Below are 17,253 nucleotides of genomic sequence, written 5' to 3' on the forward strand. Positions count from 1 at the left end.
AGCTGAGTATATGGCTTGTGCAACGACTGTGCAAGAGATTGTTTGGCTAAGAAGGTTCCTGAAGTATCTGAAGATTGCTGAGGATAGTGGGAGTCCTGTTACAGTGTACTGTGACAGTCAAACTGCAATAGCTTTTTCCAAGGATCCCAAATATCACAGCAAAGGCAAGCATATAGAAATTAAGTATAATTTTGTAAGGGATATTGTTGACAAGAAAAAGATAATTCTTGAGTACATCTCTACACGAAATATGCTTCCTGATCCTTTTACTAAGTCATTGACTAAAGAGTCATTTCATGGACATATGAAGTCTTTGAGACTTCAAAGAATGTAACTTATTGTAAAGATATTTTGATAAATAAAAAATGTCATGATCTATTCAGTGTATATGTCTTTGTTATATTCGAATAAAGTCTCGATGAGTATGTTAGCAGATTGAGATTGGTCTACTCACATGAACAATTATCTCTATTTGTTAAGTACGAATAGAGGTAAGACCATTGCTTATGGGATATCTTATGTAACTATGAATAGAGATATACCCGTAAGTTAAGGTCGCCTTGATAATTATATCAAGATGAGATCATTTCTGTAATGATCAGAGTAAATGCACCAACCATTTACTGAATCTGCTTAAGGCCAGATTGGAATTCATGTGTTGAATTTAGGATTGGACATTAAGTATGTCTAGATCGAAATCTGTACGAGGTTAAACTTTGAGAAAAACATGCACTCTTTTTTAGTAAAGAGAATAACATCGTAACATGTGATTTATACCACATGTGCTATGGCGACAAGAAGGGTAGCAGGAGAATGGATCCCTGCTTCTCTACTATGTGAGACCTTTGAGAATATAAGTTAATCTCAATCTTACCCTAAGTGACTATTTAGTTGTTTACTTGAAGTTCTGATCAGTGTCTATTACTTTAACATGTTTCCTATTGACTATAGATGATTCGGTCTATGGAGCATAACTAGGAAAGCGTCTGATTAGAATGAATAGATTCTAGCTAAAAAGGAAGATTAAGATTGATTTACATCTATGACATTTATTCATTGGTACCAGTTATATTTTTAGTTCAGTACATAAAATATAATTGTGAATAATTTGTTTAATTGGAGATATTGAACATGCTCGTAACATATAGTCAATATGAGGGATTAGAAATGCTCATAATGATGTAAAAAATTTAATCTAGGGTAAAGGCAAGTCATTGATGTCTCTGATTCATTCTAAAGAGCAGCTATGTAAGGTGTAACAATCTTCCTAGCAATAAATGCGCAGTATGCTTACTGTTGCATGAATCATTTTCCCTAATGTATGGAATGGATGTTCTTATATAGTCTTTGTGACTAATTAATGCTCTGGTCTTCATGACTTGATCATCATAAAGTCTATGTGACTTATTTGGTCTTTGTGACTAATTCATTTTGCTCTAGTCTTCGTGACCTGATCGTCAAATAGTCTATATGACTTAATAGGTCTTTGTGACCAATTAATATTTGGCTTTGACATTATGACATGATCACCTCATAGTCTATGTGACTGACATGGTCTATGTGACCATATAACCTTATAGATTGACTTAGATGAGTGAGAGATGTTAGACGTTGCATCAGTTGCAACGTCAGGAAGATTAAGGGGTGCCCATTCACCTTCATCTTCCTCTATTGAAAGCCAACCATCAAAGCATCGATTGGTAACCGATGTTTTGCTTGCTATATATGATGACGTCCAAGAGCAATCGGGGGCAAGCGAGAAGTGCATAAGTTGAGGGGATAAGAGAAAGAGCAGAGAGCCAAAGCAGAGCATCCTGAGATTTGGTTCGTGAACCTTGAAGTGCTTTCCGATTACTCGTGATCGTGCTTCCGACAGCGGCAACGTCTTCATCGACCGGCGTCTTCTTCTGCGCAACGTCAGGAAGATGAAGGGGTGCCCATTCACCTTCATCTTTCTCCATTGAAAGCCAACCATCAAAGCATCGGTTGGTAACTGATGTTTTACTTGCTATATATGATGACGTCCAAGAGCAATCGGGGGCAAGCGAGAAGTGCATAAGTTGAGGGGATAAGAGAAAGAGCAGAGAGCCAAAGCAGAACATCCTGAGATTTGGTTCGTGAACTTTGAAGCGCTTTCCGATTACTCATGATCGTACTTCCGACAGCGGCAACGTCTTCGTCGACCGACGTCTTCTTCTGCGATTTCTTCGGAAAATCACTGTGACTGATTCTAATTTGATTTCACTTTTATTTCATGCTCTCAAATAAACCAACAATAACAATGTAATACTAGATAGAAGGGTATTTTTAGTATAAAAGGAAAATCCATCTGACGGTTAGTTAAATGTGAGACGACGCCTTTAATTTTTAATTTTACGCTATATTATATGTATCTCATAATTGATTTTCTGAGATATATCTCTTTGAGAAAAAAAAACTTGGATATATTTATTTATCCAAGGACCACCAAATGCAATACAGTAGAGAGTCGAGACGCACTAAGTACCTCTCTCTATATAAATATATGTGTATGGTTTTGGTGGTCCTTGGACAACTCCATTTGATCTATACTGCTATACATGAGCTGAAAGCCACAAGTCATGGCTGCCGTGATGCCTATGCACACTTGTGACAATGAAGTGCGAAAAAGTAATTAGTCAAATTTACTACTTAGATCTACTACTGCCGATCGATCGATCGATCATAAATCAACCAATTAAGTACGCACGCACGGTGCAGTATAATTCACTTACAAGAAGCTTAATTTTATTTGTTACTGATCAATTCATCAGGATTAATTGCCTACCAGGAAGGAAGCTGCGCATGCAGGCAGGCAGGCAGGCAGGCAGGCGTTACCTCATGCATGCTGAGCCACCAACAGGCCCGCCGGACATGCATGCCTGCCATCGTATGTGAGGACCAACGAGAGACGGACGAAGGAAGGAGCTGGTAGCGGACAAGCTCCGGGGAGAGGAACGATGCATGAGCTGCCACTGCCACTGCGTGGGGACGCCGATGGCGACGGCGACACCCCCGCCAGTACCGTCACGCCTTCCTCCTCGGCCACCGCCACCAGCAGCAGGCCTAGCGGCAAGCACAACAAATCATAATAATTAATTTAATAAATTTTAAATTAAATTATTTATTTAATTTATTGCATTTCGGTTGAAGGGCCTACGTCATCAGTTACGCACGGGGTGGTCCCGGTTTTAATACGTAGACCATTAGGAATCAATTAATCTATGGATTAACGATGCGTGGGGCCCGGTGATGACTACGAATCAGGGAGAAGGTATGGATGGTATGATATTTGCTGTCCACTAACGGCTTCTGGAGGCCAAGCAATAATTAATTAATTATACGAGGGCCCCAGTCTGGTGGTACTAATAACTATACCACACAGCATGTGAGCCATCCCTAGCCATAGAAGAGAAACGTGCCTTACCCAATAACACACACCTCTGATCTCTTACGGTCCGCCGGAGATTGATCGATCGATCGATCGGTCGACCACCGTCGCGGAAGTTTCTGGAATCTTCTGGAAGGCTGTACGCCCTTTGGGATTCCGGCGGAATGCAGGACTTCCGTCCCTTTTCCGGCCGCGTCTTCGGCGGTGGCGGATGGCCGGCGGCGCAGCACCAGCAGCAACCGGCGAAGTGCCCCCGTTGCGAGTCGACCAACACCAAGTTCTGCTACTACAATAACTACAACCTCGCGCAGCCCCGGCACTTCTGCAAGGCCTGCCGCCGGTACTGGACCAAGGGCGGCGTCCTCCGTAACGTCCCTGTCGGCGGCGGATGCCGCAAGTCCAAGCGCCCATCCTCCTCCTCCTCCTCCAAAGCCACCTCGCAGCCTTCCGCTAACGCCGACGCCCCATCCGACAGCCCCCGGCATCGCCGCCCCCGCCTTCTTTCCTTCTCCTCCGATTCGATAACCGACATCTCCGCGGCGGTCGCCACTCCCTCCTCCGTCCCCATCTGCGATCCGACTCCCCCCGACCCTCCCTCGGAGCCCTTGGCCCCTCCTTTTTGCCCGGCGCCCGAAATCTTTCCGGATCCGCCGCCGACGGGGCTCGGCTTCTCCGATCCGCCGCGGGCCAAAGCGAAGGCCGCACCGTCCGTGGATCAGGCTGTGCCAGCGGATCCGACGCCCCGAGGCGGCGGCACGGTGGCCTGGGCGGGCGGCGGTTTGGATCCCCAACTCTTCGATCTCGCCAGCGCTGTCGATCCCTCGGCGTACTGGAATCAGAGCCATTGGATGGACGCCGACCACCCTCTATATCTCCCTTAGCGCGCAATCCAACCGTCCAAGTAATCACCTAATTCCCCCTCCCCTAATCCTATTTCACAATATATTTGTCGTGCTCTCAGCTCCTAATCGATGTTTGACAGCGACTTAACGGCTACCACTTGAAGGTATTATCTTTTCCATGGCTCGTGGATACCAGTAATCGCGATTTACGCTTTGATTAGCGGAGTGTTATGCATCGTAAGCTAGTTTAAAAAGTGGTTAGGGTTTGAGTCGGAAGAGATCCCAGGGACAGGCTTGATTTGCGCAAACCGCCCCATTAATACCTATTAATGGCGGACGGCGACTCGCCAAGTCGAACGCGGAGGATGGTGGCCTGCCCCGTCGGCGTCGGAACGGACGGCGGGCATTGATGGGCCTGCTCCAAGTGCTGCAACAAGCTTAATTTAATGGATTCGGATCAACTTAATGCAATGCTTACGTGGTTTGGTTTGTAATCCTCGATAAATATTGATATTTCTGATACCATATGTAAGGCGTGCTTGCTTGCATAGATCATCAATATATCCTACTTTATGAACAACTAGTGATAATTTATAGTTACTTACCGTGGTCAGCTCTTCGACACACTCATGCAGGCATGGCTGTCCGTCATATGAAGGCTGCAATCTTTCATGGGCAGCGCCAAAATGATCAGTTTGGTTGCGGCGGCTTCTCTATAGTTTCAAATCTCAAGTCGAGGAAGACATGTTTAGCTCCGTCATGGTCGTTCAGCAATTGGAGTGTGACTCTGAGTTCTTCATCATCCTCGGAAATGTTGGAATTGCTGGCCTTCTTCTGTGTTTTTTCCCCCATAGAAATGTTGTCTTAGCATTGATAGATCTTGCGCCGTGTAAACTTGGTTGCAACTAGTATCAACTTGCGTGAACAATACCGTTCTCTTTCCGGTGGCTTAGTCAATGAATTAGTATAGCAGCAGCGCAAATAAGAGCTAATAAATGAGATCGATAATTTATTTAGAATACATGTCAACCTTCTTGGAGAAATCAATTCGCTCCAGAATCAAAATTTCCTGGCGATAACACATGCTGCAGATGTTTTAAGATGCTCTTTCAAGCAATGTCTTGGAAGAAAAGAGAGAACCTATGATCTCTTCGTAGGAAGACTGGTGCTTCGATTGCCTTTTGAAATCATTTTTCTTCCCATTTGAATGTTTTGCCAGAGAACCGTCTTCCGTTGTTTCGCGACAGCAAACATCCTCAGTGTCTTGCATTCTGGCAGCGCAGACTTTTGTTTTCCAGGTGATGCCCAAGGAATCGGCTTGATCTGCAAATAAAACCTTTGAAGCAGAACCAGCACAGATGTCTCTGTAAGTATCGTAATCAGCAGCTCGTGTGTTCCCACCTTCTAGTAACTTTGAAAGAGGGTGTAGTACTGAAACTAGATCATGATTGTCCTCTAAAGAATTCTTCAAAGCTAAAAATTTATGTACAAATTCCTCCTTGCCGAATTGGATTAGCGCAGATGTTCTATCGATAAAGAATACTGACTTGACTGAATCTAGACCGAACACTTTAATGATGCACTCCTTCAAATCCTTTGGCTTCAACTTGGGCAGAAATCCCCAAATAAGTGTGGTGTTCGCATAGATCACTGGCGGATACCTATGTTTATAATTTGGATCCAGAAACTCAGTGCCAGTATCTAAATGGACTACTGTCCCACTGTTCCAGCTAGGGTATAGAACATTGATGTATTTATTGATCTTGGCATTTCTGGGCAGATCGAATGATGGTGAACCGACATCAAATTTGACGCCCATAAGAGAGCAGGCCCGAGCAAAAACGCATCCAGTCATAAAAGCATCATAACCTGCCTCATGCTTCGCGCCAGAATTGAAGCAAGATGAACTGAAAGAAACATTGTCACTCGGAGGTAAATTTTATGAATGCTAATCTCAAAAAGAGAAAAGAAAAAAAAAGATTGCTAAGACAATGAAATCAAGCTTATACTTGGAAAGAGGTTAAGGTGTTTGACATCCACAATTAGTTGGAATCTAAAATGCAATATGGATGAGTAATGCTATGCTAATTAACATAGTGCAATACATAAAGGAAGTAAATGTTCCATTAGAGAAGTGTTAAAAAAAAAGGTCCCCGTGCTATGAAAGAAAAGTTTCTTTGTCAGAGATAAAACAACACTCAATTGAATGATTAACTCAGCAATTAGCAAGAAAGTAAACATTAGTATATCATGCTTCTTGCTTAGAAGAGAAATTCTGCCACCTTAGCTCAAGCACTAGCACATAGTTCCGTAGCAAACTATGGCATATACAAGGAAAAAAGATCAAGTGAGAGGAAGGAATTAGCAGCGATTACAGGGAGAGGCAGAAAACCTAATGTGATAGAAGCAATCCCAGAGACAGGCAAAAACAAGGATAATGACAGAATATTTGTCACACAATAATCATTCATAGTGGTCAGTAATGAAAAGAAAGAAAAGGTCACATTTCAAGAGGTGCTCCAGAGACATTGAGGCCAAGGATTAGCTAATCCCAATACAGTCTAATTTTGATGATTATTCTGAAATGATTTGCTTAGTTTTTTATCAGGAGCAAAATGTAAGCACAACTCAAGGGAAACCAAAGCACAGGTAAGCATAAAACCTAGCTAAGATGACATATAAAGATGAAATATCAAAATTCTGGCATTCAGCAAATCCTTTTTAATAGTTACTACAACTGTTGCAGATAGATTAAACATATAATAGCAACAGATTTACACTTGAGAGTTTAAAATAGTATGAGAAAATTTCCAACCCAACAAAGTCAAAAAATAACGAATGATCATGTTTAAGTTTGTTATTTCCAGATGCAGAAACAAATGAATAAAATGATTGAATTATGAAAGCTTACCTAATTTCATCTGTTTGGACCTCAAATCTCAAGTAAGACTTGGAAGTGGTCTGGAAATTAGATGATACGTTGGGGCATAAAAGAGAGAAGGCAGAAGACAATGACTTGCGATTCTTTTTCATCAAACTCTGAATTGTTTGGTTTGAGTTCAAAAGGTGCTTAGTGTCAACAATGTGGGGGAATTTTTCATGGACAGCTTGCACAAATTCCGTCAAAGATGAAGGAAGAGGACCAAAAAATTTGTTGTATATATGAGCTAAATCTGTTTATATAAAAGCAAATTCATCAGATGGTATTGGTAAAACTGGCAAAAAAAAGAGAGAGACTTCTATGAGCATAAACAGCAAACCTAGAAGACAATTATGACCAACAATCAATTTTCCTGCTGATGCAAGAAGATCAACAACATGCCGAAATCCAACAGAAGACTTGATTCTTTTTTCTGCATTTTTTCTCAGATCTTCAAGGACATCTTTCTGCATATAAAAAATAAATAACAAAATTTAGTATACACATGGTTGAGCTTCAGTCTACATGCAAAGTCCTGTCAAATGTAGTTTCCGAGATATAACTGTTCTAGAATATGGTAAGGTTAAAAGTTACAAAAGCCTCTGCAGGAGATAGCTTCATTCCATACCATCAATAAAGCCTTATCTTCATTTGTGTCGACATAGACTACCCTCCTTTGCCATGAGTTGTCCTCATCAACAACACGAACATACATGAGGTCATTGAAGTGCTTTTTCACAACCTGTAATTATTAGCTTTTGTTAGAAAAGGAAACTGGTATCTAACAATTAATGCATCTTTACACATTGCAAGTTAAAAATGAAAGACATTTTATTGACACATAATTTGTCACCAGTTATTCAGAGAAGCATAATCCTCATAAAATTAGCAAATCAAATACTCACTTCAACAAAATTACAGCAAGTTCACAAACAAACCAATCATCTTTTTATAACACATTTTTTAAAATATTAAATTCACAATGTTTTCACCAGAACAAAACTACAAGTGACAAATGATGATAAATTGTAAAAACTGCAAGATGATAAATGTTAACAACAGAATTTGCGTATATGCAATCACCAAAACTGTATTTGGGGGTGAAGTACAAGAACAAGATAAAGAAAGTTACTAAACAAATGTGTGTATATATATATATATATATATATATATATATATATATATATATATATATATAAGAGTTCAAGATTGACTTCAAGATACCTACAAAATAAAAGAGGAAACTGAGAACTCAAGCTCATTTAAGAAAAGAAAAATGCACATGTATGACAAAACCTTGTAGCAAAGAAAATAAAATTCATACTATAGCTTATTGAAGCAAAAATATCTATAACAAGCAGTCAGGTCCCATCTATAAGGTTCAGAGAGAATCATTTTAACAGTTCAGACAACAATATCACTAATCAAACAACCTCTAGTTTAACTTTTGCTATTTAAACTAAAGTTATCAAAAATCCTCTTCTATGTCTTCTCTCACTAATCCTAATAGAATAATCCTGTCTAATGAGTCCATCCATTTCTCTATGTTGATATAATGATAGTAGCACTACATTAAATATTACATTACCAGTTGAATCAACTTCAGCTGGTGGGAGGTAAACCCATTTAGCATGATAGCAGGACGCATCTTAAAGAAAACTGTTTGAAATTGTGCGTTGTTGATACCAGCATCTTCTTTGTCAATGTAAGCTTTGTCAGGACTTCTAAGTATAGAATCATGCCATTTATGAAGCTTGTTCTTCATCCTCTCCGAAAAAAGAATGTCAGATGTTCTCGCAATTGGTATATCCACAGGCTCCTCAAAATTACAAAAGGAATTAGCTAATCCCTCAAGGTACTCTGAAGATAAACCTTTGAGGGCTTCTCCTTCTTGTTCTCTGGATAAATAAGATATTCCTGGGATTAACAAATGCTTAAGATTTAAACAAGTCGAACATCAAATATACACTGGTAACTACACTGATGAGTTCTATGACACAGCACAGGAAACTGCTAACAGATAATAAGGGCATGTGAACCCACAGTCACCCAACAAGCCATGGAAGGAGTCCCCTTGCCTCTCCAGATTTAATAAATGACTAAGTAGATAGAACGACTGATTGAGACTTATCTTTTAGTGGTATGATGTAAAGGCAACACTGTATGTATAGTAGGATGCGAAGAACTTGATTGAGAAAAGCACCTTCATATATGCATGCATTGAAGTCAAATTGGTATTTGGCAAGGAAGTCGATGGATGTTGCTTGCCATAGGAAATCATCAGGTGGCCCATGAAGTGGCAACTCTTTCCGTGGAAAGATATAGAAGTTATGCCTGCAATGAAAAGAGCTGCAGATGTCATACGCAATCCAACAAATTTCTACAAACCTGAAATCATACAGAATCTTATATTAATAACTAGGTGGTCTAACACAAATTTTGTCTACAATTACCTACCAATGTATGTTGAGACTTGTCCCACAGAACAAGCAAGTATGACTGATAAATTATCCCAAAAATATCAAATGAATAGTCCTGAATTGGTAAATTACCACCATCTCATCAAAACATAAATTGGATATCCGTCAAAAGAAGTGATAAGGTAAAACCACGCAAAAATCAGTCATGAATCTCATCTGCTGGACATATGAATAGTTTTTAACCTTTATCAAAAGCAGGCCTAGCTTCCAGAGGGAGAAAACGTGATAGATGATCCTAAACAAGGCATTCGATTTGAACAGAAGAATGAAGTAAAGATCATTTTTTTCCCCCACAAAAATAAAAACCGATAGAGAAGTCAACTCATCACTTCCATTTTCTCTAAAACCACGTTAAACCCTATCATAAGAAAACGAAAACCAAATGATGAAGAGCACTAACGGATGGGCGAAGAAGGAGCCCTTGGATGAATCCCAGCGGAAGGGGCAGACACCGAACTGCACGACGGCGAACTTCTCAGCGGAGTCCTTCAGCTTAAGGTAACGGACATCGGAGCGGTCGAACTCGAACGAGTCCCTCCATGGGGCACTCGTCACGCCGGTCATCTCAAGGTCAACGGCCACGAAGTCCGACTCCTCCACGCAGGCCCTAAGGCCCTCCAGCGCCGCGTTGAAATTGGACCTCGTCACCTGCTTCACGGCCACGCTGCCGCCACCGGGCGCATCGGTGGAGAAGGGACGGAGGCGAGGCAGCAGGTCTAGGGTTAGGGTTCGGTAGCGCACCCAAACAAACGGCAGATTCCGCATGTCTTAACCGGCCACGACCACTCCGAAGTCAGAACTCGACATTTATAGCAAAATTTGAGCTCGAACTCAAAATTATAATATACTAGCCCAATTCGTATAGTGCCCCGAGGCTCGGCTCGATTCGCAGTCGCAGCGCAAATAAACGAGTTCCAATGTCTCATGGTGTGGCCATCATCTTGTCCATTTGCCTCGACCGAATTAAATTTCAGGGTCTTCAAAAATCAAAATCACAGTCCCAAATCACAAAACAATTATGGACCTATTCATAATCGATTGTCTAAAACATATAAATTCAGAAATTCCCTAATAGCAAGCAGTTTAGAAATAATTTTGTTTGAAACATTACAAATACTAATAGGTCTGAAGTCCTCCCATTGCTACACATTATTAGTTTTAGGAATAAGAACTATGGCGGTGGAGGTTTTCTGTTCCGGTAGCTTGGGTGATACTCCGGTCATTCAGAGTTGAACTCATCCGAACTCAACTCCGGCCTACTCTCCTCGAACAATCTTCCGCTCCGATTTCTCGTCTCTCAGAAGCGCCAAGTGCATTCTTCTTGCTCCATCGGTATACTCTTCCATATCTTCTCATTTTTCGGATGCACCGAGCCCATCAACTCGCTTCTAGTGCCATTCTTCTCGTCCACCGCGTCTTCTGATTGACTTCTTATATTCTTAAGTTCTTGCACACTTGACACAAGGATCAAATACAATAGGACCTAACTTAACCTGATTGATCAAATCAAAACTTACTCGGGTTCTTACAACATAGAATGTCACAGAAAATCCATCTGGACTAGTAGCACTATCCTGACACATATTCCAAATAACTTGCTCAATCTCTACTATGACAGGCAAAGCAATCAAGGAAGAGTTCTCCATCGGACTGACCAGCACCGGAATATAATCCACCTTAACTGTATTGTAGTCATAATTCTCCCTAATCAGCAATTTCTCAAAAAACTAGCCACTTGAATGTAGATCTGCTACATTAACGACTCCCTAATGTCGACCCCATGGATATGAAGAGAGATACATATAGGTACACAGGCGTCAGGCACATGATGGAGTAAACCCCAGATCGTCAGTTCCTGCGAATCGACCCCTAGCCATTATACTAGAGATGTCATACACCCACCATCTGTGCTACACCTCATCCCATATTCTAAAAATTATGTTGGTTTTTCTCCTTTTTTGCACCATGTTATGAAAGAATTTAGTGTTTTGATGTTTGGGTTGACTTAAGTTTGAGTCTTGATGTTTGAATTTTGATGTTTAACAATATATGGAGATTGCAGGAGCAATCGCCCATTGGGGAGATTGTTGGTACAATTCCCCTCTAGTTAAGGTTTGACTAGTTACTTGATTGGGAATGTCTTAATTGGAAGTTAGGCAAAAGCAAGTCCTGATGAGTGAAGTCATGCAGTTGGAAAATCCTGGTGAGTGAAGACAGGTGAAAGACCTAATGAGTGAAGCCAGGCAGGTGAAAGTCCCGGAGAGTAAAGTCGGACAGTGGGAAAATCCTAGTGAGTGAAGCTAAGTGAAAGTCTTGGTGAGTGAAGTCAGGTAGATGGAAAGTCCTGGTGAGTGAAGCCAAGTAAATGGAAAGTCCTAGTGAGTGAAGCTAGGCAGATGGAAAGCCTTGGTGAGTGAAGCCAGACACGTGGAAATCCAGGTGGGTCAAGGTTGACCGGACATCTGGTGTTGGGAAGTCCAAGTAGGTCAGAGGAATGACCGGACACTTGTCACAAGGAGAAAAGTCTAAGTGAGTCAAAGGATTGACCGGACACTTGGCACAAGACGATAAGTCCAAGTGGGTCAAGGTCGACTGAACACTTGATACGAGAAGAAAAGTCCAAGTGGGTCAAATGATTGACTGGATACTTGGTGAAGAAGTCCCAACATGTCAAGGTTGACCGGATGTTAGGCGCGAGGAATCCCAACAGGTCACGGTTGATCGGATGTTGGGTTTGAGAACCCTAGACTTGACTCGGGCAAGCTAGGGTTGGTTAATTTGATTAAGTGATCAAATTGGACCAAGCTCAATTGATCAGCTGATCGATTAGGCACAATGTTGCGACAAACAGCAGTCCAATTGATCAGCCGATCGATTGGGCACAGTGCTGCGACAAACAACAGCCTAATAGATCAGCCGATCGATTAGGCACAGTGTTGCGACAAACAACAACCCAATCGATCAACTGATCAATTGGGATCCTTTGTCGTGAGCACAGAGAGCAACCCAATCGATCGACCGATCGATTGGGCATCGTCAATTGATCAATCGATTGGGGGTTGGTTTTCTCACGCGATAACGAGAAAGCCTAAATCTATCAATCGATCGATTTAGGCAGTTTCCAGCAGAACACAGAGGCGCTCTGAATCGATTAACCGATCAATTCAAGCCTCCCTAATCGATTGGTCAATCGATTAAGATGTGACCATTACAAAGGACAGCGCAAAAAAGCCTTCTTCCTCACAACGATTCGATAGCTCTTTACTCTCCACTCCTTGCGATCATTTCTCATAGGTTTACGTCAATTCTTGAAGCTTCTTGGAGCAAAGTGTTGCTGCACTTCCAAGGTCAAAAGGCGTTTCACACAAAAAGAAGAAGCTAGCTAGGGTTTCATTTGTGTAAAATCTTGTAAAATTTTCTTTGTATTTGCTTCTTCTTTTCTTCTTATTGTATTAAGAGATTGTACAAGGCTTCTCCGCCTTCTGTAATTACCGAGAATGAGTGTTTTTCATAGTGGAGAGAGCGACGTGTGTGGATCATTTGATTAGTCACCTTTTCTTGAGGTGGATACCAAGTAAATCTACGTGTTAGCATTGTGAGTCTTGTTTCGAGTTCTTTCCGCTACATATCACATCACGAAGCAAGAAAATGAAGCACGACGAGCTATTCACCCCCCTCCTCCTCTAGCTACAAATTAACCCTAACAAGTGGTATCAGAGCGAGGTCGCTCTTCACTGAAATCATCGCCAGAAAGGGCAACGAGCTAGAGGGAGAATAAGTTGAAGCAAAGTTCAACAAATTCAAAACTTCATCAAAGGCTAAACTTCAAATGGAATTCCAAGATGGACTTGGTACGACACAAGGGTGCCTCCACCATTCACAATGACAAGCTTCGATTGTTGGAAATCAAGAATCGAAAATTTCTTCATGATGGAGATAGAGCAATGGTTTGCTCTCATGAAAGACTTTGAAGCTCCAAAGAATTCGAAAGACAAAATTCTCAAGAAAAGCAAATGGAGCAAGGAGCAAATTCAAAGGTACGAGGCGAATGACAAAGTAACCAAATTATTGGTTAGTCTATTGTTAAGCACAATCATTTGCAAAATTAGATAATACAAGGATGCAAATGAACTATGGAGCAAATTGGACAAACTTTATGAAGAACCCTCCACTACACCAAACCAAGAGGAAGAGGACTCCGAAGTTGAGAGATGCTCAACTTCCGAAGAAGAAGTCCAAGAAGCTTCATTCTCAAAGGAGGGCAACCAAAAGAGCAAAGAGGGAGCATACTCTTTGTTTCGCGTGCAAGAGGATGAAGATGGAGAGACCTCCATATCTACGATTGAGGGGGAGCGTCATTCAGTGACACCAGAGCAAGAAGAGGTTTTTACCTCCAGATCAAATGAAGAAGAAGAAGATGGTGCCACCTCCACAAATCAAGAAAAATAAATGGAGGATCATGTGTCACCCCTACAAGCAAAGGTATAACAATTTCAATTATTAATAATAAAAATCATATATTTTGCTTTGAGTGTAGGGAAAGAGAATATTACAAAAGCAAGTGCCCTAAGTTAACCAAGAAAAAGGGTCAAGTGGTACCAAAGGCTAAGGAAAAGCCTAAGGAGATCAGCCCCGTGACAAAGAAGAGCAAGGAACACATTATGTGTTTCTCGTGTCATCAGAAAGGACATTATCGGAGCCAATGTCCTAAGGGGAAGAAACCGGCCAAAGGAAAAGGAGGAAGCTCAAGTCAAGGGGAGCTCTCAAGAGCAAACCTAAGATATCATTTGTTAAGTCTATTCCTTTAAGTAATGATAAAAAGCATGCTAGGAATAGTTTATATCATTTTAATGCTATTTATCATGAAAATAGAAAGTATGATAAAATTAAGAAAAATTATGTAGCTTATCATTCTAAAGTCATTCAATCTAAGGCTATAAAAATAGATAACAAATTAGGCAATAACTGTAAGGATTTTAGATATAGGCCTAAAAACAAAAATGTTCATAAGAATCAAGAAAAACCAAAATCTAAGGATTTAAGGTTGGAAAATTAAGCCTTGAGGCCAAGGCTTGATAAATTAGAAAAGACCCTAAAGAAAATGGAAAATATTTTTAAGGGTCAAAATGAGCAAAACCTAGGTTTAGATAAACAAGAGCATCTTATGTCCATAGAAGTTTGGTATACAAACCTAAGGCTAAGAAGGATGTGACTTCATAACATAGAGTTCCATGTAGTTATGGAACCAACCCTACGTATAGGGGTCAAGTCAAAGATACAAGGAAGGTATCCCTAGAAGTATTTTTGCCAAGACCAACGTGACTAAGACTTCTAAGAAGTCAAAGAAAGTCACCAAGAATGTTACTAGGGAAGTTATCCCCAGAGTTGACCTAGAGAAAGTGACCAAGGCTTCTAAGAAGCCTAGGAAGGTTATTAGGAAAGTATCTAGAGAAGTTATCCCTATTGAGTACCTAGAGCATCTAAGGAGTACCAATATATTTTGGGTTCCTAGGAGCATATTCTCTACGTCCTAGATGCGTTAAAGAGTGTCAACTCTAAATGGGTAGGGTGGTTAACCAAACCTTGATAAAGTTGGCACTTAGAGACATTTTCAAGGTTTTTGTTAACCTTTGAAAATGAAAAGGATTAATTGATTACTCTTTGGAAGAGTAAAAGGTGTCAAAATTTGAGGAATTGGATTTAATTTTAATTGGCACAACAAATCAAGAGTAAAAGAAATGCCAAGTGTTGGGACCTTGACGCCGCTAGAGGGGGGTGAATAGTGTCTCACCCAAATCGTCACTTCCTACACTTGTTAGTACGCAGCGGAAAACAAAATACAAACTAACAAGAAGAAAGATAAATCCTATAAACAATAAGAAAAGATAAAACAAACCATAACACAAGGCGTTTACGTGGTTCGGAGATTAGGGCTCCTACTCCACGGTTGTCCGTAAGGTGGACGATTCCAATCCGTCGGTGGATGACTCCTCGGAAACCTCCGGCTAGCTCAAACCTCCTTCTCGGTGGAAAAACCTCACCATAACCTTGATCCAAATACTCTTAGATCACAAGAAGAGTTTGGAGGCTTTGGAAGACTACTAATAGGGGTTCACCACCTCTATTTCGTCAATAATGCCCAAACACCCCGAGCTCTATTAAATAGAGTTCGAGAGGAAAACACTAAGATGTTTTCTTGCTACCAGTCGACTGGTGCTACAGTAACCAGTTGACTGCTACAGTACTGCTGCAGTGTCGCAATAGTACTGCTATAGTAATCCTAAACACATAGGATTTTGCCCTGAGTACAATCACTCAACACTCGTCCTCGCCCGACCAACCTAGACCTAGCCTTCTAGCCTCCTCCATCAGCCTTGCGCCCCTCGGATGTCTCCTCATCCTTCACGTCTTGCCTTCTGGAGCTTCCTTCGGCCTTGTCCATATTGTCGAATCTTCCTTTGCCAAGAGGCTCCTCACCTCTAGGACTTCATCCATTGCCAAGTTACACTTGGATTTGCGTTGTCAAGACTATATGTTTGGACTTATACACCGCCAAGACTCATCCTTGAAATTTTCTCCTTTGCCAAGATCACACTTGGAATTTCCTTGTTGTACCTGTATCCTGCACACTTATAATGTATATCAAAAGCAACAATAAGCCTAACTTAAACCTTTGCCCAAACATCAAAACTTAGGACACCTAGATTACTCTAACACCAAGTTGGGTTTTGACATTTTTTTGAGAAAATGAGAGCAAATCTAGGATCAATTTTAGGTTTAGCTAAAGATTAAAGATACTTAAATAGAATATCTAGGTATATTTTATTTATGCTAAATTGTCATGCTTTGTTTGCTCATTATATGTCATAATATCATATTTTGCATTCATGCTTATTATAGAAAATAAACAAAAATATCATGTCATGTCATATATACATTATGTAGCAATAGTATATTTTCTTTTGAAAATTGATTCTTTTTTATGTATGTTATAACTCATCATGCATCATTTTAATTTCCTTGAAATTAAGGATAATGGTATTTACCAATATGTGACATCCTAGGTGGATATTCATAATTCATAAAATGCCTAAATGGATATGTATGATCCCTAGTTTAGGGCAAAACCAAAATCTATATCTCACAAAAATTATAAGATAACTTGTATATGTTTTAGCATACATTAGATACAAGTGAGATGTTAGGATGATAAATAAGACTCAAGATGTTGATTTAGTGCATCTATTTGAGTTTTGATTTTATCAAAACACATAGTAATGTGTACTCCAATCATTGGGAAAGCTAATATAAAAGTCATGTGCATTGAGCTATTCACCCCTCTCTAGCTACAAATCGACCCTAACAGATACACCTTCAAGGTCGTTTGGGAATCCTCAAGCTCAGCCTTCAAAGCAGCCAGCTCGACATCCTTAGCGGCGAGCTGTTCTTGTGCCGCTGCTTGCTCAGTCGATCGGCTCTCAAGCTCGACTTTCAGAGCTGCTTCCGCCTCCTTCAGGTTTTGAGCCGGGATCTAAGCTTCTTTGTTCTTAATCTCTAGGTCGTCAATGGCTTGAAGCTTCCTGGTATTGACCGAATGGAGCT

The 17,253-nt window shown here is 40.7% G+C and overlaps 2 protein-coding genes across 6 annotated transcripts; one reads left to right on the forward strand and one right to left on the reverse strand.

Moving 5' to 3' along the window:
* The first annotated feature begins 3,415 nt into the window (after positions 1–3,415).
* Positions 3,416–5,194, forward strand: LOC121969371 (dof zinc finger protein 4-like). 3 transcript variants are annotated; one of them, XM_042519445.1, is made up of 3 exons: positions 3,416–4,310; positions 4,392–4,415; positions 4,887–5,194. In XM_042519445.1, the coding sequence occupies exon 1, from the start codon at positions 3,574–3,576 to the stop codon at positions 4,288–4,290; it is 717 nt and encodes a 238-aa protein (XP_042375379.1). In that variant the 5' UTR covers positions 3,416–3,573; the 3' UTR covers positions 4,291–4,310; positions 4,392–4,415; positions 4,887–5,194. The 3 variants fall into 3 exon arrangements, with proteins under 3 accessions (XP_042375379.1, XP_042375377.1, XP_042375378.1); XM_042519443.1 differs by having other exon boundaries at positions 4,392–5,194; XM_042519444.1 differs by lacking the exon at positions 4,392–4,415.
* Positions 5,195–5,233: 39 nt separating this feature from the next.
* Positions 5,234–10,459, reverse strand: LOC121969370 (poly(A)-specific ribonuclease PARN-like). 3 transcript variants are annotated; one of them, XM_042519439.1, is made up of 7 exons: positions 10,052–10,459; positions 9,375–9,505; positions 8,760–9,088; positions 7,800–7,913; positions 7,512–7,638; positions 7,163–7,424; positions 5,234–6,158 (listed from the first exon to the last, which is right to left on the reverse strand). In XM_042519439.1, the coding sequence occupies exons 1-7, from the start codon at positions 10,414–10,416 to the stop codon at positions 5,348–5,350; spliced, it is 2,139 nt and encodes a 712-aa protein (XP_042375373.1). In that variant the 5' UTR covers positions 10,417–10,459; the 3' UTR covers positions 5,234–5,347. The 3 variants fall into 3 exon arrangements, with proteins under 3 accessions (XP_042375373.1, XP_042375375.1, XP_042375374.1); XM_042519441.1 differs by lacking the exon at positions 8,760–9,088 and having other exon boundaries at positions 10,052–10,189; XM_042519440.1 differs by lacking the exon at positions 10,052–10,459 and having other exon boundaries at positions 8,760–9,069.
* Between the last annotated feature and the right edge of the window lie 6,794 nt (positions 10,460–17,253).

This window comes from Zingiber officinale, chromosome 4A (assembly GCF_018446385.1).
Source record: "Zingiber officinale cultivar Zhangliang chromosome 4A, Zo_v1.1, whole genome shotgun sequence".
In the NCBI taxonomy this organism is placed as follows: Eukaryota; Viridiplantae; Streptophyta; class Magnoliopsida; order Zingiberales; family Zingiberaceae; genus Zingiber; species Zingiber officinale.

Bases quoted from the DNA above. Each gene is read 5' to 3' on its own strand.
- LOC121969371 (XM_042519443.1), top strand. From the start codon at position 3,574: ATGCAGGACTTCCGTCCCTTTTCCGGCCGCGTCTTCGGCGGTGGCGGA.
- LOC121969370 (XM_042519439.1), bottom strand. From the start codon at position 10,416: ATGCGGAATCTGCCGTTTGTTTGGGTGCGCTACCGAACCCTAACCCTA. The intron at 7,914-8,759 runs GTAATGTAATAT...TAATAATTACAG, and splicing joins AGCTGAAGTTGATTCAACTG to GTTGTGAAAAAGCACTTCAA. The intron at 7,639-7,799 runs GTATGGAATGAA...TTTTATATGCAG, and splicing joins AAGATAAGGCTTTATTGATG to AAAGATGTCCTTGAAGATCT.